This window comes from Pseudophryne corroboree, chromosome 7 (assembly GCF_028390025.1).
Source record: "Pseudophryne corroboree isolate aPseCor3 chromosome 7, aPseCor3.hap2, whole genome shotgun sequence".
Lineage (NCBI taxonomy): Eukaryota > Metazoa > Chordata > Amphibia > Anura > Myobatrachidae > Pseudophryne > Pseudophryne corroboree.
The window spans coordinates 484,992,181-485,015,948 of NC_086450.1; the positions used below are offsets into that span (position 1 = coordinate 484,992,181).

General features: G+C 45.2%; 1 protein-coding gene across 2 annotated transcripts in view; it reads right to left on the reverse strand.

Moving 5' to 3' along the window:
• Positions 1–1,219: 1,219 nt before the first annotated feature.
• The window catches only part of LOC134945656 (uncharacterized), an 80,572-nt gene continuing 58,023 nt past the window's right edge, over positions 1,220–23,768 (reverse strand). The window contains exons 5-11 of one of the 2 annotated variants that reach the window (XM_063935094.1): positions 23,617–23,664; positions 16,437–16,520; positions 10,514–10,591; positions 8,651–8,731; positions 4,965–5,033; positions 2,653–2,736; positions 1,220–1,359 (exon numbers count right to left, since the gene is read on the reverse strand). In XM_063935094.1, the coding sequence (XP_063791164.1) occupies positions 1,300–1,359; positions 2,653–2,736; positions 4,965–5,033; positions 8,651–8,731; positions 10,514–10,591; positions 16,437–16,520; positions 23,617–23,664 (504 nt within the window). In that variant the 3' untranslated portion in view covers positions 1,220–1,299. The remainder of the gene's footprint in view (positions 1,360–2,652; positions 2,737–4,964; positions 5,034–8,650; positions 8,732–10,513; positions 10,592–16,436; positions 16,521–23,616; positions 23,665–23,768) is intronic. The other variant, XM_063935095.1, reaches the window with a different exon arrangement.

Here is a 23,768-nt window from a genome sequence, read left to right on the forward strand (position 1 = left end):
TCATTTCTTGAGCTGCTTTTCCAAAAGTCTTATTGGGGGAATCACCTGACTCAAGCGGGCAGTGACTGAACTCACTTCACAGGTGAATACTTCAAATGGTTTCAGCTCCTTGCACAACATGGAAAGTATTCTCCACTGTGCTGTAGTAAGATACGTTCCCTTTCCTCTCCCAATGTCATGGCTTTTTGTTTAGTTTTAGATGACTTTTAACTTTTCTTATATCCACTGAAGCATGTAAAGGGTGGAGTTCCACTTGCTTCAGTTGGTGGAAGGGAAAATTGAACTGCTCTTTCAGATGCTGCAATCTCCTGCATGCTGTTGTGGAATGCTGAAAATGTAATTGATAATATGGATGGCTGCCATCGACTCCCTCTGGACAAAGTGGAACATCTGCTCTTGGACACAGCACTGCTGGCATGATAAGCTGTGTCATGAACAGTCCTTGCTTGGATTGTTGAATTTTGCTTGCAGTGGAGTCACTATGGCCATGATTTTCAGCATAACAGTTTGTCATCATTTTATTTGTCTGGCCTCTGAAATGAAATTCAATTATCTTAATAGCCTGGGTAATTTTTTTGAGTATTTCCAGGATTCTCTCCTCCGAGTTTCTCCTGTGGTAGCTAGTGCTCAGTTATACATATATATATATTGATCTTATTTCAGGGTGCACTTGGATGGTGCCTGGTGTGCTGCTCCTTGGTATTCAGACTGGGTTCAGAAAAGCTTAACCAGGAATTTTCTGCTGTTGGAGCTGTTCCCTATTATGGATGGTATCTAGATTTAGTGAATGTGTTTATGCAATCAGAGCATTGGGTCCTGGTGATACAATTTGGATATAGTTGAAGTTATCTACTAGCAGCTTTTCTTCTTCTTTTGTGCCAGAGTCTACTGTGCATGCGCAGGTCTCCGGAAACATGGTGCCCGCCATGATCCGGAGACCAATTTGGATACCGCGCATGCCCGGTGGCCATTTTGGCGGTGATTTCCACCGCGAATGCAGCTCCCGGCGCTGGACTCCGGAAAGGTAAGTATTAAAATCGGTGCAATGGGTGCGGTGTGGGCCCCACCGCACCCATTGCACCCATTATAGAAACGCCAATGGATCTGGAGAACGCCCGGCCCAGTATACAGTACTAGTGCATGAAATGTATATACAGGTAAGACTCTGGTGGTTAGGGTGGCAGTAAGTGAGTGCTAGAAATAAAGGGGAAATCACCGCAAACGTTACACATTTATTATACACATCGCGTGTGACACAGTGTAGATTCTGTTGTCCAATCACTTTGGTTTATGATAGAATCATTCAGATGCCAGGATAGCGGGAGAAAGGAGAATAACCCGATAGATCTGCCCTGATACCTGGAAGAGAAGAAATTACGTCATATATTTGTATATTTCATCATACTGTATGTGAGCACAATTACCGTATACCCTCGCTGGTTTACTGCTCTCGCCACACAATATAGCAGACAGCAATGGTTGGATGAATAATGAATTTTTTTAAATAATTTAAAAATAATTCAAAAACACAGTATCGCAAGGTAAGAATCAGGCATAGAAATAAAGCGTGAAAGAATAATGAGATTCTCAATTATAACTGCAGCACATTTCCCGGCACCCGGCGCCTCCTCAGTGGGTGTGGAGTTGAATAATAATGGTTTAATAAATTAATATTGTTCTATACCCAGCTAGCTATCCACACCCAATGTAAATGGCTGCCAGGGCGTGCTGACGCTCGATTATCCACAAGTGCCAGCATGCCCTGGCATACAGTCCTGGCATGCATTCTTATTCATTCCTATGAGATTTCCGGCATCAAATATCTCTAATATTATACCCAGAAATTGGTACATTGGGGGTCATTCCGTCGCCGCCAATGGGGGAGGGCATTTCTGCATAGCAAGGCTGCAATCGCTTGTGCAGCCCTGCTATGCAAAAAAAGTTTTGTGCAGAACTAGACCAGGGTATAAGTTACTTACCTGGTGCGATGGATCCAGCGATGAAGGTCCCGGAATTGACGTTAGACATCCGCCCTCCAAACGTCTGGACACACCTGCGTTTGCCGCACCACTCCCAGAAAACGGTCAATTGACACCCCAGAATGCCTTCCTCCTGCCAATCTTCTTGCGATCGCTGTAGCGATCGCTTTCTTCATTCTGCTTGTCGTTGCCCAGCAACGGCCGTCATTGGGTAACAACGCGCCTGCGCATTGCGGCCACCGCGCATGCACAGAACTGACCCGTTCGCACCGCTGCGAAAAACAGCAGCGTGCAAACGGGTCGGACGACCCCCTATATGTGTATAATTGTGTATATAACATTCCTGGAAACAATGCGCTTACAAATGCTGATTAATGATTTCAGGATTGTATAGATCGTTGGGGACTGTGTGTGATAAGAAAACATGTTTAATAAACAATACAGCAATATGTTACTGATTCCCTATCTGTGGAATAAATGACGATCTCCTATCTCTTTCACCCCTGTGACCGTCGCTCCTGTGTCAGAGTAACAGTCGCTATGAATAATAGTAATTACACTCCAGCTGTGTTTGTGAATCTGGAGACTACAATAGGGTTACACACAGGAGCGCAGTCTTCTCACCGGTGATGTCGATCTATAATGTGCGTATTACACAGTTACACATACTCACTTCAGTTGTGATTCGTGAATGCCAGGCTTTCCAAAAAGTGAACAGCGCTAGCCCGTACGCCATTATCCGCCAGACGGTGACACTCTAGAGGACAGCAGAGGGCACTGTATCAGTAACACACAGAACATAGACACATAGCTGGGCAGAGGAACGCCATTTGCACTTCCAGAAATAACGTAACGTCTATGCAGCTTCCCACAGTGATCTTCCTTAGACACAAGAGAATAAACCTCTAACGTACTTTGGGTGGGATGTACTAAAGTCGAAAATGGATCCAAAACTCTGAAAGTCCTGTTTTCTACCTTTTGGACGCATTTCCATAGGCAATACATTCCAGAGCCTGGACCAGGTGGGTGACGCCATCTTTATGTGACATTACCCAATAGAAGCCTATATGCTGCTCTTTACAATTTCCCCTGAAACGTATCACTCCCATCACCCCTGCCCCGCTCCCCGCCGCCCGCAGCCGCAGCGTCACTCTTTGTACATGCAAAGAAGGACTCCCTGGTCCTAAATCCCGGAAGTACTGTACATCTATCACAAAGAACAGTTCTTATCTAGAGACGTGCGATTTTAATTGCATTTCCCAGCATTATTAACACCGGCATGCAACTGAAAAGTGGATGCATCGTATTGCGGATGCGATGCTTAGTACATCCCACCCCCTTTGACTACACAAGATTATCTCTTTCATAAAATCCCACCATTTATTCATCCCCTTGAGACAGATTGTAATATTAAAGCAGAATCTATATTTTTTTTATTAAACTTTCCTTGTGACAATTCAAACCAATTCCTAATTTATACTCAGGTTGCACTGAATAACCCTAACGGTGCTTTACCGACGGACAACCGGTGGCTTCTCAGCGCTAAATGTCTGCTGCCAACATTTACATCTTCTTAGGTACAGTTTGTATTTGTTTTTGTATGCATTTGTTTTGTGTGTATGTATAACATGCTTATTTATAATGTGTTCGTTAATAAATGTGTATTTTAATCATTTTGTCCGCATGTTGAGTTAGGTACAGTACCTAATGAAGTTATAATAACTTCATGTGCCCTGTACCTCTGTCTGCACCTACAGTATAGTCATCCATTAAGGATGGAAAATGAGATAGGTTAAACTAAAACGGGGGGGTATTTGCACTTTTTGAAAAATTTCTCACCAATGAGTTTTCGCCGGTATCCAATTACATCGACCCATTTTTCTCACGAAAATACATAGGGTCCACAAAAAGCCGCAGACCTATGTATTTTCACAGCATTTATCGCGGCAAAAAATAATAACTTGTCGGGGATTTTGCTTCGCCAGCTTGAGGCTGGCAAAACCATTCCTGATAAGTGCCGGCTATCAGGGCTAATAGCAATACATAGCCCCCTAAAGTATTATACAATAAAAAAAATTGCATACAATATAGAAAGGCATTTACCTATTACAATGTCCATATGGCCTACAAATATTGGTCTTTCCAAAGCTAAAAACCAAAATTTCAAATAAGAATTTTCAAACAATCTGAGAACCATAATAAATGTCATTTCTATATGGAGCCTCTTTAAACAGTTTATTTATAAACGCAAACAAGACCCATCTCTACTATTGTACAAAGGGATAAAAGAGGTAAATAAATATTGGAGGGGTCTATACTTTAATAATATAAAATAAAGTGGAATAATAAAATGCAGCACACGGGTAAGCCGTGTCGATGAGACCAGGGACCCGTTCACACCATAGGAAGAGGCGGCACTCGGAGATCAACTCCAAATGCCGCCTCCGGAGGCGTCGGCGGTGATGTCACAAACCCGGCAATAAGCCAGGTCGGGCCGCCGACTTGCACCCGGGAAGGAGCCGTGTACAAATCCAGGGTGCGACTTGGCGTTAGCAGTTTTTATTGTTTCTATTTGATCCAGTTTATTTTATGTTGATTAGATAGACCGTAACAGATGTCTATATATAGCGCGTACCTCTTTGTATGTCAGTAATTATCTAGACTTGTTTTATCACTGTTCTATTGCTGCTTTGTTCCCAATTGTAACAGTAATTGTTAATAAATAATAAATATATACTAACACAAGGGACACAACATAATATAACAGGCCCATCTTATAGCACTCCAGGGTGATAATATTTGTGCTTTACCTATATGCACTTACTGTAGTGTCATATAAAGATGTATGTGTTTCTATGTGAGCTTACTTACACAAATAAGCGTATACAACTACCCACATACAGTAGGTATATTAATGCTAACATGTGTTTATATGTAGCAAGTTTTAGTTACATATAGACATAGTTTGTGATTAAAAATACTCACTGAACGTCTTTGTTTCCGATAGAATAAATGTCTTGAGCTGGCGGTAACCCACAGGACGGAGAGCGTAACCTGTATAACAGACAGTGAGACCTCACATAAATAACAATGTACTCACTCACTGAGCTCTTGTGAGTAGCCGAATACTGATGCTGTACAGCACGCACCACAATTCATGGGAGAACAGGCAGTAACAGGCGGGGAAAAAACAAGTCCAGAAAAGGAAAAGGAAAAGAGAAAATGACATTAAAGAGAAAATTACAATAAAGAGACAATGACAAAAAAAGAGACAATGGTGGTCATTCCGAGTTGTTCGCTCGGTATTTTTCTTCGCATCGCAGCGATTTTCCGCTAACTGCGCATGCGCAATGTTCGCAGTGCGACTGCGCCAAGTAAATTTGCTATGCAGTTAGGTATTTTACTCACGGTTTTTTCTTTGTTCTGGAGATCGTAATGTGATTGACAGGAAGTGGGTGTTTCTGGGCGGAAACTGGCCGTTTTATGGGTGTGTGCGAAAAAACGCTACCGTTTCTGGGAAAAACGCGGGAGTGGTTGGAGAAACGGGGGAGTGTCTGGGCGAACGCTGGGTGTGTTTGTGACGTCAAACCAGGAACGACAAGCACTGAACTGATCGCAGATGCCGAGTAAGTCTGGAGCTACTCAGAAACTTCTAAGAGAGGTCTAATCGTAATATTGCGAATCCGTCGGTCGCAATTTTAAGAAGCTAAGATTCACTCCCAGTAGGCGGTGGCTTAGCGTGTGCAAAGCTGCCAAAAGCAGCTTGCGAGCAAACAACTCAGAATGAGGGCCAATGAGAATAAAGAGAAAATGACAATGGACAAAGACAATAAAGAGAACATGACAATAAAGAGACAATGACAATAAGACAATGACAATAAAGAGAAAATGACAATAAAGAGACAATGAGAATAAAGAGACAATGGGAATAAAGAGAAAATTACAATAAAGAGACAATGACAATAAGGAGACATTGAGAATAAAGAGACAAAGGCCCTCATTCCGAGTTGTTCGCTCGCTAGCTGCTTTTAGCAGCTTTGCACACGCTAAGCCGCTGCCTACTGGGAGTGAATCTTAGCTTATCAAACTTGCGAACGAAGGATTAGCAGAATTGCGAATAGACCTCTCTTAGCAGTTTCTGAGTAGCTCCAGACTTACTCGGCATCTGCGATCAGTTCAGTGCTTGTCGTTCCTGGTTTGACGTCACAAACACACCCAGCGTTCGCCCAGACACTCCTCCGTTTCTCCAGCCACTTCCGCGTTTTTCCCAGAAACGGTAGCGTTTTTTCGCACACACCCATAAAACGGCCAGTTTCCGCCCAGAAACACCCACTTCCTGTCAATCACATTACGATCACCAGAACGAAGAAAAAACCTCGTAATGCCGTGAGTAAAATACCTGACTGCATAGCAAATTTACTTGGCGCAGTCGCACTGCGGACATTGCGCATGCGCATTAGCGACTAATCGCTGCGTTGCGAGAAAAAAATACAGAGCGAACAACTCAGAATGACACCCAATGACAAGAAAGAGAAAATGACAATAAAAAGTAAATGACAATAAAGAAAAATTACAATAAAGAGACAATGGGGTATATTCAAGTAGCAGCGATAACGGACTTTTCGCGCGAATAACCGGACTTTTCCCGCGAAACGCAATTACAGCCTATTCAATTTTCCGGGAAAATTTATCGGTGATCATATTTTCACTAATTTCACTTCACCTACTCTGAAGCAGGTGAAAAGTTGGGAAAAGTCACTATTTTAAGGTAAAAATGTTTGGATATGGGCCCTCATTCCGAGTTGTTCGCTCGGTATTTTTCATCGCATCGCAGTGAAAATCCGCTTAGTACGCATGCGCAATGTTCGCACTGCGACTGCGCCAAGTAACTTTACTATGAAGAAAGTATTTTTACTCACGGCTTTTTCTTCGCTCCGGCGATCGTAATGTGATTGACAGGAAATGGGTGTTACTGGGCGGAAACACGGCGTTTCAGGGGCGTGTGGCTGAAAACGCTACCGTTTCCGGAAAAAACGCAGGAGTGGCCGGAGAAACGGTGGGAGTGCCTGGGCGAACGCTGGGTGTGTTTGTGACGTCAACCAGGAACGACAAGCACTGAAATGATCGCACAGGCAGAGTAAGTCTGGAGCTACTCTGAAACTGCTAAGTAGTTAGTAATCGCAATATTGCGAATACATCGGTCGCAATTTTAAGAAGCTAAGATTCACTCCCAGTAGGCGTAGGCTTAGCGTGTGTAACTCTGCTAAATTCGCCTTGCGACCGATCAACTCGGAATGAGGGCCATGGTACAGAACTCCTGGGACACCCCCCTTAATGACTAATTAGGCACGTTGAAGTTTTTAATTATTTTTAATTGGCCAATAATGACTTGCAGATGGGAGTAATCGGTCTGTTTCCACTTTTTTTTTTAAAGTACTCTAAAATGACCCAAATATATACTTATACCCATTTTCATGTACCCCAAATTTAATGAGAGCATTTCTTTTGCTAAAAAAAAAACTTGCTTTCTATAATTTTTTTGCATTTAAAAAAAAAAATGCATATAACAGCCATTTCACACAATTTAAGTCCCCAAAAACTCTCTAATGTGATCTCTAACACACTTCTCTTCTGTTTTCCTATGTTAGTTAAGCATTTTTTGGGGTACAGGCTGATTTCCCCATTTTCACCTGCACTTTTCACTGCAAGAATTTTCACGTGAAACACGTTTGGAATTAAATAGGTCGAAAAACGGAGCGTTTTCGCTGCAATTTTCGCCCGATTGGCGCAAAAAATTTTTGGCGAATTTGCGGATAATTGAATACCCTAGTATGAGAATAAAGAGAAAATGACAATAAAGAGGCAATGACAATAAAGAGAAAATTACAATAAGACAATGAGAATAAAGAGAAAATGACAATAAAGAGACAATGACAATAAAGAGAAAATGACAATAAAGAGAAAATGACAATAAAGACAAAATGACAATAAAGAGAAAATTACAATAAAGAGACAATGAGAATAAAGAGAAAATAACAATAAATGGAAAATGACAATAAAGAGAAAATGACAAAAAAGAGGCAATGACAATTAAGAGAAAATTACAATAAGACAATGACAATAAAGAGAAAATGACAATAAAGAGACGATGACAATGAATAGAAAATGACAATAAAGAGAAAATGATAATAAAGAGACAATGACAATAAAGAGAAAATGAGAATAAAGAGAAAATGACAATAAAAAGAAAATGACAATACAGAGAAAATGACAAGCACTTTGGTAGATGAGGCTTTTGCTGCCCCCATACATAGACCTGCCCTATGCGTCTGCCTGATGCATCAGCCCCGACTCCCCCAAGGGCAGATTAGCAGCAATTAACAGGTGGCTGGACCCAGAGTAACACTCACAAGGTTCCTGAACATAAAATGCTATTTTAGAGTGACAGATGGAAACACCAAATGATAACTTCATGCAAATTTTTTTTTCATTAATACAAACAGTACAATATGGAGGTATAAGTGAGTCCATTTTATGTGGCTATGTCATGCTGGTGCTTGTAGTATTCTTGGACCATCCTCAATTCCCAGCGGAATCCTTTGTGTAGAGAAGAAGGAGATGACAGGCAGGAAATACAGGTGTAGATGGGAGGATAAGCACTTTATACTCACGTTGGCACAGCTGGGTTCGCGGTAAGCATTATAGGCACTGACCAGAGTCACTGTGTAGGATAAGCTGACTCGGAGGAAACGCTGAAATACAACATAGGTTTGGTCAGAAGGTCTATAATGGTCATCCATCCTGAAGGTCTATAATGGTCATCAGACTCTCTATCCCCCCCATTACACTCTCATCAACCCTCATTATATTAGTATAGTTCCTGTAGACTCATAACTTCAGAGAAGGTACTGCCCCTCTGTCCACTCCATAACCACCGTTCTTACACTGTTCCTGCCTCACAGGGGCCACACATACGCTCCCAGGTACACACACACTCCGCAACGCCTCATAGAGAGCAGTCATTGACATCAGTCCCTGTCCCTGTGGAGCTTACAATCTATATTCCCTATCACATTGACACCTACATACACACTAGGCATAATTTTTTTGTCAGAATCCAAATAATGTACTGTACCAGTATTTTTTGGCTTGTGGAGGGAAACCAAAGTACCCAGAAGAAACCCACCCAAACATAGGAGAAACATATTAACTAAATATCACAAACGAGACTTGGTGTGCATTATACACCTTCACTTGAGGTACACTGCCAGATATGTGATTTTTCCCTTATTCTGTTTTAATAAAAACTTTATTACACTATAAGACCCCTCCTGTTTCCTTTCACATATCTGAGATGAAGAATTGATGCTTCTCGCATCAGATTTGGATGATAGGAGGATAATCTGACAAATACAGTCTGAATTCTAAGACTAAGGACAAGTTTATTGGGCTATTTTTGAACAATGTACTTTCTACTCCAAAGAATCTAAGAGACCTGTTCTATTATTTGGAAGGACGTGAGAAATTTTAAATTTTATTGTGACTTTTTGTCTATCTTTTGAATCTTACCTTGAGACGTGAGAACCCTTACGATTTATTGTGACTTTTGAATTTTCCGTTACCACAATAAGAGATTGCGCCAGACCATACACTTTCTACTTTACCTAAATACTCCTATGCCCTACAGGTAAAAGGTTTTAGCTGCACTTTGCTTTGAAGCACTGAACTTTTTCTATATTCTATTTGCCACAAAGATATAATCCTTAGAGGTCAGCCTTGCAATATTGTAACTGTGTCATCAAAGGTCACCATTCTATCCCTTTAATACCGGCACTGTCAATCAAATAAACTGCTTTGCATATATTGGCAGATGTGTGTAGGTGGGACTTTATTTGTGGTCAACATGGTTTTGGAAACTCTTTATTAATTAAAGTTCAAATTGTAGTGTGTGATTTTACTATTTTGTATAAAGAACCAGGATTTTCCAAAAACTGCGCATTGTAGTTGTCCGGCGCATGTACACGCGTTTCTCCACTTACAATAGGTACAACAGGCAGGACTGACACAGATTCCAGTAGGAATAGAATAAGACCCATCACTGACAGATTATTGCCTGTGTGAAATTCAAACCCTTTAAACGCTTCATTCACTCACACCCCTTATCTCATTAGAGTGATCTCACCCCATAAACTCGTCAGTCATATGCAAGCTCCACAGAATGAGCCCCACCGCCGTACCTTCTCCCAACTGGATGAATTCACTCCACCAGATCATCCATCCTGCCTGTGCAAATCTCCGCTTCCCCGCAAATCAAATACATATACGTGCGTGACAGGTCCAAATAAATACATATATGTGCGCAATAGGTCCAAAGCGCTATTTGTGCTCCTGTGCTTTCTACATTACCTCCAGTATATTATCTCTTTGTAACATCATCCTTTTGATTTACAGAGCTGCCTAATATGTTGCCACTTTACAAATACAGGATATTAAAAATGATCATCATCATCAACCTTCAGTCACAAAATACTCACAATGGGTAGTATGGGCGTCGATGGCTTGCAGCATAAAATCCTCCAACACATTACGGCCCAGAGACTGGACAGCATTAGCTAAGCATGGAAGGAGAAGTGCGTCAGTTTGCACAGTACTGCGCCAAGTAGTGTAGAGTATTTCACATGACAATGATGTGCTTACGCTCAAAAGGCAGATGTACTACGTACTGCGCCTATGCAGATCAGCATGCATTTTGCACTTACAGTACCGATGTATGACCGGACAGGTGGAGTTAGGAGTAGGGAGTACAGTCTGGGGGTGTGTTGATGCTAATGTAGCTCATGTACGCCAGCTCATATACACATTGTAGGAGGCATATGTTTTGCACATGCTACAAGACAGGTATACATATGTGTCCTCATACACTGAGCGTCTTTACGTCATACAGCACGAGGCACCTGGTGCAATTGAGATGTTCCTAGTTGAGTAGCGTTCTGTATTTTATACACTGTGCATCTTAGTTGCGTCCCTGATGCAGCAAAAAGCCACTGTCAGTGTACCAGGGACGATGGGCTGTAACCTTAACGGCACAGGAATTGGTGTCATACACGTACCCTGCCAATGTGAAACGCTATACACCTTTTGGCATACTTACTTACTTTCCCAAAAGATGCTGGAGACTCACATTTTTTGGTGTAGACGGATCTCCCGCATCTCGCTCACTTTCTAGTGAAGGAAGCAGGTTGAAGGAGATAATACCACAGATCTTGAGTACATATAGTGGGGGCGTGACTAAATTACGTTAATCACTTCATATGCCACCTCTTCTCTGTGGACCCGAGATTCACAATATTTTACTGCAATAGGGACAGGGTCTAATGACGTGGAGAGATGGGCCCCACCCACTTAAGTGGTTGATGGACCTCCTCTACTTGCCAATAGTAGACAAGTATGCCTTGGGGTGTGTCTTGGGATGTGCCGTGAGATGTGCCTTGGGTTGTTCCTTGAGATGTGCTTTGTGGTGTACCTTGGGATGTGTCTTGGGATGTGCATTGGGTTGTGCCTTGGGATGTGCCTTGGGTTGTGCCTTGGGATGTGCCTTGGGTTGTGCCTTGGGATGTGCCTTGGGTTGTGCCTTGGGATGTGCCTTGGGATGTGCCTTGGGTTGTGCCTTGGGATGTGCCTTGGGTTGTGCCTTGGGATGTGCCTTGGGATGTGCCTTGGGTTGTGCCTTGGGTTGTGCCTTGGGTTGTGCCTTGGGATGTGCCTTGGGATGTGCCTTGGGATGTGTCTTGGGTTGTGCTTTGAGATGTGCATTGGGTTGTGCCTTGGGATGTGCCTTGGGTTGTGCCTTGGGATGCCAAAAAATGCAAAATCATGCACTTGGGTCTTAAAATCCTAAAGCTAAATACAGTATTAATGGCACTATACTGGAAGCTACTGAGGAGGAAAGGGATCTAGGAGTCACTATTTCAGGTGACATAAAGGATAAATATAGTATTAATGGCGCTATACTGGAGACTACTGAGGAGGAAAGGGATCTAGGAGTCACTATTTCAGGTGACATAAAGGATAAATATAGTATTAATGGCACTATACTGGGAACTACTGAGGAGGAAAGGGATCTAGGAGTCACTATTTCAGGTGACATAAAGGCAGGTAAGCAATGTAACAATGCAATGAGGAAGGCTAGTCAGATGCTTGGCTGCATTGGGAGAGGAATCAGCAGCAGAAAGAAAGAAGTAATAATGCCACTGTATAGGTAATTGGTATGGCCTCATCTAGAATACTGTATTCAGTTCTGGAGGCCATATCTTCAAAAGGATATTAATACATTAGAAACTGTACAAAGGAGGGCAACTAACATGGTGCATGGCCTACATCAAAAAACATACCCAGAAAGACTAAGAAATCTCAATATGTATAGTTTGGAGCAGAGAAGGGAAAGGGGGGACATGATAGAAACTGTCACATATATCAAGGGTTTTAACAAAGTCCAGGAGGGAAACATTCTCCAAATGAAGAGAAGCAATAGGACACGAGGACATGCACTGAGACTGGAGGGGGGGAAGTTCAGGGGAAATTTGAGGAAAACTTACTTCACAGAAAGGGTAGTGGACAAGTGGAATAGCCTTCCATCAGAGGTGGTAGAGGCTAAGACAGTAGAGCAATTTAAACATGCATGGGATAGACATAAGGATATCCTTACAAAGAAATAAGGCTCAAATAAGGTTAGAGATAAAAATAATATAAAAAAAAGGGGCAGACTAGATGGGCCAAGTGGTTCTTATCTGCCAAATTATATGTTTCTATGATGTGCTTTGGGTTGTGCCTTGGGTTGTGCCTTGGTTTGTGCCTTGGGATGTGCCTTGAGATGTGCTTGAGATGTGCATTGGGTTGTGCCTTGAGATGTGCTATGGGGTGTGCCTTGGGTTGTGCCTTGGCATGTGCCTTGGGATTTGCCTTGGGATGTGCCTTGGGATGTGCCTTGGGTTGTACCTTGGGATGTGCCTTGGGATGTGCCTTGGGTTGTGCCTTGGGATGTGCCTTGGGATGTGCCTTGGGATGTGCCTTGGGATGTGCCTTGGGATGTGCCTTGGGTTGTACCTTGGGATGTGCCTTGGGATGTGCCTTGGGGTGTGCCTTGGGAGGTGCCTTGGGTTGTGCCTTGGGATGTACCTTGGGATGTGCCTTGGGATGTGCCTTGGGATGTGTCTTGGGTTGTGCCTTGGTTTGTGCCTTGAGATGTGCTTTGAGATGTGCATTGGGTTGTGCCTTGAAATGTGCTATGGGGTGTGCCTTGGGCTGTGCCTTGGGGTGTGTCTTGGGTTGTGCCTTGAGATGTGCATTGGGTTGTGTCTTGGGCTGTGCCTTGGGTTGTGCCTTGGTTTGTGCCTTGGGATGTGCCTTGAGATGTGCATTGGGTTGTGCCTTGAAATGTGCTATGGGGTGTGCCTTGGGATGTGCCTTGAGATGTGCATTGGGTTGTGTCTTGGGCTGTGCCTTGGGTTGTGCCTTGGGTTGTGCCTTGGGATGTGCCTTGAGATGTGCATTGGGTTGTGTCTTGGGATGTGCCTTGGGTTGTGCCTTGGGATGTGCCTTGGGATGTGCTTTGGGTTGTGCCTTGGGATGTGCCTTCGGTTGTGCCTTGGGATGTGCCTTGGGATGTGTTTCGGGATTTGCCTTGGGTTGTGCCTTGGGATGTGCCTTTGGATGTGCCTTGGGATGTGCCTTGGGTTGTGCCTTGGGATGTGCCTTGGGTTGTACCTTGGGATGTGTCTTTGGTTGTGCCTTGGTTTGTGCCTTGGGATGTGCCTTGGGATGTGCCTTGGGTTGTACCTTGGGATGTGCCTTGGGATGTGCCTTGGGTTGTGCCTTGGGATGTGCCTTGGAATTTGCCTTTGGTTGTGCCTTGGGATGTGCCGTGAGATGTGCCTTGGGATGTGCCTTGGGTTGTTCCTTGAGATGTGCTTTGTGGTGTACCTTGGGATGTGTCTTGGGATGTGCATTGGGTTGTGCCTTGGGATGTGCCTTGGGTTGTGCCTTGGGTTGTGCCTTGGGATGTGCCTTGGGATTTGGCTTGGGTTGTGCCTTGGGATGTGCCTTGGGTTGTGCCTTGGGATGTGCCTTGGGTTGTGCCTTGGGATGTGCCTTGGGATGTGCTTTGGGTTGTGCCTTGGGATGTACCTTGGGATGTGCCTTGGGATGTGCCTTGGGATGTGCCTTGAAATGTGCCTTGGGTTGTGCCTTGGGATGTGCCTTGGGATGTGCCTTGGTTGTACCTGGGGATGTGCCTTGGGATTTGGCTTGGGTTGTGCCTTGGGATGTGCCTTGGGTTGTGCCTTGGGATGTGCCTTGGGATGTGCCTTGGGATGTGCCTTGGGTTGTGCCTTGGATTGTGCCTTGGGATGTGCCTTGGGTTGTGCCTTGGGATGTGCCTTGGGATGTGCTTTGGGTTGTGCCTTGGGATGTGCCTTGGGATGTGTTTCGGGATTTGCCTTGGGTTGTGCCTTGGGATGTGCCTTTGGATGTGCCTTGGGATGTGCCTTGGGTTGTGCTTTGGGATGTGCCTTGGGTTGTACCTTGGGATGTGTCTTTGGTTGTGCCTTGGTTTGTGCCTTGGGTTGTGCCTTGGGATGTGCCTTGGGATGTGCCTTGGGTTGTGCCTTGGGTTGTGCCTTGGGATGTGCCTTGGGATGTGCCTTGGGTTGTGCCTTGGGATGTGCCTTGGGATTTAGCTTGGGTTGTGCCTTGGGTTGTGCCTTGGGATGTGCCTTGGGTTGTGCCTTGGGATGTGCCTTGGGATGTGCTTTGGGTTGTGCCTTGGGATGTGCCTTGGGATGTGTTTCGGGATTTGCCTTGGGTTGTGCCTTGGGATGTGCCTTTGGATGTGCCTTGGGATGTGCCTTGGGTTGTGCCTTGGGATGTGCCTTGGGTTGTACCTTGGGATGTGTCTTTGGTTGTGCCTTGGTTTGTGCCTTGGGATGTGCCTTGGGATGTGCCTTGGGTTGTACCTTGGGATGTGCCTTGGGATGTGCCTTGGGTTGTGCCTTGGGATGTGCCTTGGGATGTGCCTTGGGATTTGCCTTTGGTTGTGCCTTGGGATGTGCCGTGAGATGTGCCTTGGGATGTGCCTTGGGTTGTTCCTTGAGATGTGCTTTGAGGTGTACCTTTGGATGTGTCTTGGGATGTGCATTGGGTTGTGCCTTGGGATGTGCCTTGGGTTGTGCCTTGGGTTGTGCCTTGGGATGTGCCTTGGGATTTGGCTTGGGTTGTGCCTTGGGTTGTGCCTTGGGATGTGCCTTGGGATGTGCCTTGGGTTGTGCCTTGGGATGTGCCTTGGGATGTGCTTTGGGTTGTGCCTTGGGATGTACCTTGGGATGTGCCTTGGGATGTGCCTTGAAATGTGCCTTGGGTTGTGCCTTGGGATGTGCCTTGGGATGTGCCTTGGTTGTACCTTGGGATGTGCCTTGGGTTGTGCCTTGGTTTGTGCCTTGAGATGTGCTTTGAGATGTGCATTGGGTTGTGCCTTGAAATGTGCTATGGGGTGTGCCTTGGGATGTGCCTTGGGTTGTGCCTTGGTTTGTGCCTTGGGATGTGCCTTGGGATGTGCCTTGGGATTTGCCTTTGGTTGTGCCTTGGGATGTGCCGTGAGATGTGCCTTGGGATGTGCCTTGGGTTGTTCCTTGAGATGTGCTTTGAGGTGTACCTTGGGATGTGTCTTGGGATGTGCATTGGGTTGTGCCTTGGGATGTGCCTTGGGTTGTGCCTTGGGTTGTGCCTTGGGATGTGCCTTGGGATTTGGCTTGGGTTGTGCCTTGGGTTGTGCCTTGGGATGTGCCTTGGGTTGTGCCTTGGGATGTGCCTTGGGATGTGCTTTGGGTTGTGCCTTGGGATGTACCTTGGGATGTGCCTTGGGATGTGCCTTGAAATGTGCCTTGGGTTGTGCCTTGGGATGTGCCTTGGGATGTGCCTTGGTTGTACCTTGGGATGTGCCTTGGGTTGTGCCTTGGTTTGTGCCTTGAGATGTGCTTTGAGATGTGCATTGGGTTGTGCCTTGGGATGTGCCTTGGGTTGTGCCTTGGTATGTGTCTTGGGATGTGCCTTGGGTTGTGCCTTGGGTTGTGCCTTGATAAGTATAATCATCATAGAAATACAAATGAAAGAACTCTTATCAAGTAAAGTGAATATTTGTCAGACTTCTCCAAAATATGGCTACATTGGGCTAATGCCATCTACACATGGCGCTATCTAACGGCGCCAAGTTTGGAATGGTTTGGTAAATCAGATCTCTACACAGGGGGTTCTGCACCCTATCCTCCTGCAGTAGCACCATACCTGGAAAGGAACTGGTTATACAAGGGCATAGAAGAATATAGATGTGACGAGCTTGTTGTGAAGCAAAGTAATTATGTATATTACTAACATTTCCCAGGCAGGCACATATACATAGGTACTCACATGTTTCCATTGTGGTGCGAGGTAAGTATCCCACCAGACACGCAGAGAAGGTGATAATACCGTTGCCACTTGCAGTATTCCCGTCTAAAACACAAAATGTACAACATGATGTGAACATTTAAAAACGAACAATTAAATATTGATTCTCAGACTGCGATACAATAATTGTGTGTATTATAGATAAATGTGTAATAAATCCCTAACTTTGATGACTAGTGATGTCAAAGAGTTATCTCACATCTCTCTGTGCCATGTTTGGTATATCCTGATGTCCTCTACTCATTCTACTATCCAGGTATAACCTGATATCCTGCACTCAGTCTGGTCTCTGGGTATTTCCTGATATGCTACATGCAGTCTAATATCCTGGTGTATCTGGCAGGGCCACAAAGACTTCAGACAGGCTGTGGTATTTGGGTGGCATGACCACAGTTATGCCCCATCATGGGCTTGGTTCTGAGAGTGGGTGTGGCTGCTGCATAGTAGGGGAAAAGTCACACCTCCCGTGCCCTCCCTATAAGTGCTCGGGTATTTGGTACCCGCCTGGCCTCCCGTGATATCTTGTTATTGTATACTCAGTCTGGTCTTCTGTTATCTCTTGACATTGGGAGTCATTCCGAGTTGATCGCTCGCTGCCGATTATCGCAGTGCAGCGTTCAGGTAAAAAAATGGCAAAACTACGCATGCGTATGTGCTGCAATGTGCATGCGTGTCTTACGGGTACAAAGAGCATCGTTGTTGTGCAATGGTTCTAGCGAAGAATCCATTCGCACAGCCGATCGCAAGGAGATTGACAGGAAGAGGGCGTTTATGGGTGTCAACTAGTGATGAGCGGGTTCGGTTTCCGAGAAACCGAACCCCCACGAACTTCACCCTTTTTACACGGGTCCGAGGCAGGTTCGAACCTTCCAGCCTTGCTCAGCTAACCCGATCGCGCCCGAACGTCATTATCCCGCTGTCGGATTCTCGCGAGATTTGGATTCTATATAAGCAGCCGCGCGTCGCCGCCATTTTCACTTGTGCATTGGAGATGTTAGGGAGAGGACGTGGCTGGCGTCCTCTCCGTTTATGTTGAACTTGATTGCGCATTATTGCTTAATTGTGGGGAGGACTGGGGAGCAGCTGTATAATATAGCAGGAGTACAGTGCAGAGTTTTGCTGACAGTGACCACCAGTATACGTTGTCTGCCTGAAAAACACTCCATATCTGTGCTCAGTGTGCTGCTTTATTGTGGAGACTGGGGACCACCAGTATAATTAATATTATATAGGAGGAGTACAGTGCAGAGTTTTGCTGACCAGTGACCACCAGTATACTATATATAGCAGTATGGTACAGATGGCCACTGCTGTACCTACCTCTGTGTCGTCATTAAGTGTACTATCCATCTACATTCTATACCTGTGGTGCATTTTAGTATTGCAGTTTGCTGACAGGATCCGGATTGAAAGTCGACAGTAACCAGGTCGATAATGTCTAGGTCGACCACTATTGGTCGACAGTAACTAGGTCGACAGGGTCAAAAGGTCGACATGTTCTAGGTCGACAGGTCAAAAGGTCGACATGAGTTTTTCACAAATTTTTTCTTTTTTTGAACCTTTTCATACTTAACGATCCACGTGGACTACGATTGGAACAGTAATCTGTGCCGAGCGAAGCGAAGGCACCATGCCCGAAGCATGGCGAGCGAAGCGAGCCATGCGAGGGGACGCGGTGCACTAATTGGGGTTCCTGGTCACTCTACGAAGAAAATGCCACCAAAATAACATAAAAAAATTCATGTCGACCCTTTGACGTGTCGACCTAGAACATGTCGACATTTTGACCCTGTCGACCTTTTGACCCTGTCGACCTAGTTACTGTCGACCTAGACATTGTCGACCTAGTTACTGTCGACTTCAATACCACAATACCTTTGCTGACACAGTAACCACCAGTATACTATATATAGCAGTACGGTACGGTACGGAAGACCACTGCTGTACCTACCTCTGTGTCGTCATTAAGTATACTATCCATCTACATTCTATACCTGTGGTGCATTATAGTTTTGCAGTTTGCTGACACAGTGACCACCAGTATACTATATATAGCATTACGGTACAGTAGGCCACTGCTGTACCTACCTCTGTGTCGTCATTAAGTATACTATCCATCTACATTCTATACCTGTGGTGCATTTTAGTTTTGCAGTTTGCTGACATAGTGACCACCAGTATACTATATATAGCAGTACGGTACGGAAGGCCACTGCTGTACCCACCTCTGTGTCGTCATTAAGTATACTATCCATCTACATTCTATACCTGTGGTGCATTTCAGTTGTGCGCAGTATATATAGTAGTAGGCCATTGCTATTGATACTGGCATATAATTACACACATTAAAAAATGGAGAACAAAAATGTGGAGGTTAAAATAGGGAAAGATCAGGATCCACTTCCACCTCGTGCTGAAGCTGCTGCCACTAGTCATGGCCGAGACGATGAAATGCCATCAACGTCGTCTGCCAAGGCCGATGCCCAATGTCATAGTACAGAGCATGTAAAATCCAAAAAACAAAAGTTCAGTAAAATGACCCAAAAATCAAAATTGAAAGCGTCTGATGAGAAGCGTAAACTTGCCAATATGCCATTTACGACATGAAGTGGCAAGGAACGGTTGAGGCCCTGTCCTATGTTCATGGCTAGTGGTTCAGATTCACATGAGGATGGAAGCACTCATCCTCTCGCTAGAAAACTGCAGTGCCACTCCTAGATGGGCCAGGTGTTTGTGTCGGCCACTTGTGTCGCTTATCTTAGTCACACAGCGACCTTGGTGCGCCTCTTTTTTTCTTTGCATCATGTGCTGTTTGGGGAGTAGTTTTTGGAAGGGCCATCCTGCCTGACACTGCAGTGCCACTCCTAGATGGGCCAGGTGTTTGTGCCGCCCACTTGTGTCGCTTAGCTTAGCCATCCAGCGACCTTGGTGCAAATTTTAGGACTAAAAATAATATTGTGAGGTGTGAGGTGTTCAGAATAGACTGGAAATGAGTGGAAACTATGGTTATTGATGTTAATAATACTATGGGATCAAAATGACCCCCAAATTCTATGATTTAAGCTGTTTTTAATGGTTTTTTGAAAAAAAACACCTGAATCCAAAACACACCCGAATCCGACAAAAAGATTTCGGTGAGGCTTTGCCAAAATGCGTCCGAATCCAAAACACGGCCGCGGACCCGAATCCAAAACCAAAACCCAAAACCCGAAAAATGTCCGGTGCACATCACTAGTGTCAACTGACCGTTTTCTGGGAGTATTTGGGAAAGCGCAGGGGTGTCCAGGCGTTTGCAGGGCGGGTGTCTGATGTCAATTCCGGAACCTCCGTCACTGGATTCATCGCGCAGGATAAGTAACTACAGGGCTGGTCTTGTTCTGCACAAAATGTTTTAGCAGAGCTCGGCTGCACAGGAGATCGCACACTTGCAAAGCGAAAATACACTCCCCCGTGTGCGGCGACTATGCGTTTGCACGGCTGCTAAAAGTAGCTAGCGAGCCATCAACTGAGAATGAGGGCCACTGTGCAGTCATTATCAAGGTATTCATATGCAGCATTGACTAATGATTTATATTGGCACTTATCGCTGGGGCAGCGGTAGAGGAATTGTACCACTTCACCAGCCACTACAGCATGCATCCGCACAGGTGTGAATTTGCTTTGACAGTTACAAAGTTACAAAAAGATAAATGAAAATGTAAGAAACAAAAACAACAATTGAACAAGCTGTAATTTGAGGATCAGGTTAAGACCCTGGCGTTTGGGATCCTGACACTGCACGGAATACTGATGCAGGGATCCTGACATGGATCAACATAGACTCCGAATGCCGGAATCCCAAACAAAGAACTGCTGGGACTCCACACTGGTAGCCATGTATGTGTGTGTGTGGGGGGGTTATAGGTTTAGGCTGTGGGGGAGAGGGTTACGGTTAAGCACCACCATGGACGGTTAGGCTGCTTTGGAGGAAGGTTTAGAGTTACACTGCGGGGAGAGGGGTTAGGGTGGCACCACCACTGAGGGTTAGAGTTAGGCTGCAGTGAGGGAGGTCAGGCTGCGGGTCAGGCTGTGGGTAAGGACAGTTAGGGTTAGGAAGGTGAGAGGTTAGGGCTAGTCTACTTACCACCTTGGTGTTGGAATTCTGAGCGTCGGGATGCTGCTGTCGGTAGTCTGACTGAGCGCCAGGATCCCGATACGTCCCGTAATTTGTGTTGGAAAAAAATACTTAAAGGATTTTGTTAATCACTGTCTGCTGGTACTGCCATCAAGAGATGCCGATAGAAACAAGGGCTATAGCGGTATGCTTACCACTACGCACCGTGCATTGTAGTGACAATATGCCTCCAGAGATACAGCAAATTGATTCACCGGCATGGTCTACCACCAGTGACAGCCAGAGGTAACTCTTTAGTAAATAAGGAGAAGCCTAGCTTTCAGGGTACTTGTTAATCGGATTCCCAGCGATCCCGGCTGCAAAAGGTGATAGGGGCCTTACTGTTAAGGCAGGTAAACCTGGAGGTGACCGCGCATGTGTTGCCGGTTCACACACGCGCAATGGCTGCAAGTCGGGATTAGGGTTTCCAGATCCGCTTTCGGCAAAAAAAAAAAAAAAAAAGAAGACAGAAATATAATTAAGAAAAAAAAAAGGATTAAAAATATTGTTTAAATATACTTATCTAAAAAAAAAAAAACCTAGTCTTTCCTGTAAGGCAGTGGTTCTCAAACTCGGTCCTCAGGACCCCACACAGTGCATGTTTTGCAGGTCTCCTCACAGAATCACAAGTGAAATAATTAGCTCCACCTGTGGACCTTTTAAAATGTGTCAGTGAGTAATCAATACACCTGTGCACCTGCTGGGTTACCTGCAAAACATGCACTGTGTGGGGTCCTGAGGACCGAGTTTGAGAACCTCTGCTCTAAGGCGACGATCACTATTGGAAGACACCTGTGGTACTTATGCTGTCACCCCCCTTATTAAATGGGCTTTCCCGTGTGCAGAATTCTTTGCCAGAGATTTGGTGAAAGTAGTTGCTTTTTTTATGTTTTTCCAACTTTGGCTCGATTTACCATCCACGTGTACTACGATTGGGAATAGTAACCTATGGTGACGCAGTTGTAGTGGAGTGAGCCGCCTTGCCCTAGCGAGCCTGTGAGGATATACCTTTTCAAATTGGGCTCACATATGGTTAAATATATAAAATAACACCTAAAAATAAGATAAAAACTGTCGACCATTTTTGTGTTGACCGTTTCCAGTTTTTGACCCTGTCAATGTTTTGTACCTGTCTACCTTTTCCACGTCGGCCTTATTACCCTAATTCATGTTGATCGTATGGGGTCAACAATGATACCCGCACATCGTCAGCAACAAATGCAGCATAGACCCCCGCTCCCCACCGCCGTCGCTTGCCGATGCCGGAGCCGCCGCCGAGTCCCGTCGCTGACGATATCGCACTGGATACATATCGTTTAATGTGTGCCCAGCACAAGTTTTATCTCCTGGTGCCTTGTGTTCAGTCTGATCTCCTGAGGGTTTATTTACTAAGCAGCGGCGGTTGCTTCCCAGTGTGTTCAAGCCCAAGATTTCAGAGGGCATTGCTGCTCATTGCAAAACATACTGTAGCATTCGTATTTTACATTTTGAGCTTAAACAAGTTGGGAATTGGTGGCTTATAAACCCCCTGGAATCCTTTGTGACGCAATATTCTGCATTCTGCCTCTCACAGGCTGCTTTCCCGGGAATTGTACACACCGAATCTCTCATGGGGTGGTCTTCAGTATGCCGACTGATGAGATCCCGGCGCACAGTATACCGGCGCCGGAATCCAGACAGCCGGCATACCGACACTTATTCTTCCTCGTGGGGGTCCACAACCCCCCTGGAGGGAGAATAAAATAGCGTGGCGAGTGCAGCGAGCCCGCAAGGGGCTCATTTGCGCTCTCCACACTGTCGGTAAACCGGGGGTCAGCCTCCCAGCTCCGGTATGCTGGTCGCCGGGGCCCGACCGCTGGCATATCGTAGTGAACCCCTCTCAGGTGTGTACACACGGTAGATAAATCTGTAAGATTTTGACTATATAGTCAAAATCTTATGAAAAGTTAGTGCATATCTGAAGGTGTTAAGGGCCCTACACACTGCGCGATAGTAATGAAAGATATGAACGATCTCGTTCATTTATGAACAAGATACCGTTCATATTGTTCAGTGTAGAGGCCCCAGCGATGAACGATGAGCGGCCCTGCACTCGTTCATCACTGGTGCCCCGTCACTTGTGCACGCCGTCGGGCAGCTCGGCGGCAGATCACGCTGTATGTAGGGCCCATTAGACAGCTTGCAATACAGATTCGATCCCGATGCGCACTCCCGTGGGGTCAGTATCGTAAGGATAGATAGACTGTGCAGGCAAGTCACTCTTGACTATCTATTATACTATCTAGTACAAAGTATAGTCACAATTGGCACTTAGGGGGTAATTCCAAGTTGATCGCAGCAGGAATTTTTATTTTAGCAGTTGGGCAAAACCATGTGCACTGCAGGGGAGGCAGATATAACATGTGCAGAGAGAGAGAGATTTGGGTGGGGTGTGTTCAATCTGCAATCTAAATTGTAAAAATAAAGCAGCCAGTATTTACCCTGCACAGAAACAAAATAACCCACCCAAATCTAACTCTCTCTGCACATGTTATATCTGCCTCCCCTGCAGTGCACATGGTTTTGCCCAACTGCTATCAAAATTCCTGCTGCGATCAACTTGGAATTACCCCCTTAGTCAAAATCTCACGCACAGATAAAAAAAATCTGTACAATCTGTGCTATCTGGGCTCTGGGGGAGTTTAAGGGAAATCGCATAGTCAACATGGGGCATAGCGAGGATCTCACCGTGTGTACGCACCGTTACTGTCATTAGTCTATAGTAAAGTGAAGAAGAGGAGAGCACCTGAGAAGGGGAAACGGTTGTTGTGTCGACTCAACTTAGGTCGACAGTCATTGGGACAACCATGATAGGTTGACATGTGTTAGGTCGATAGAATGACTAGGTCAACGTGGTCATAAGGTCGACAGGTCAAAAGGTCAACATGAGTTTTTGGATTTTTTTGGGTGTCGTTGTCGTGTGCAGTAATAGATAGGAAACGTCTGTACCTTATACCTTCTCCGGCCACTGCTGCTGTCCCTGTCTATTATTGGTATCTGTACAGAGAAGAGAAAGAAGCATCAGTGTTACATCTTCCATGGATGTTCCCATTAATGCACTGTCCTAAAGATGCTGGAAGAGCGGCAGCTGTCTGTAATGG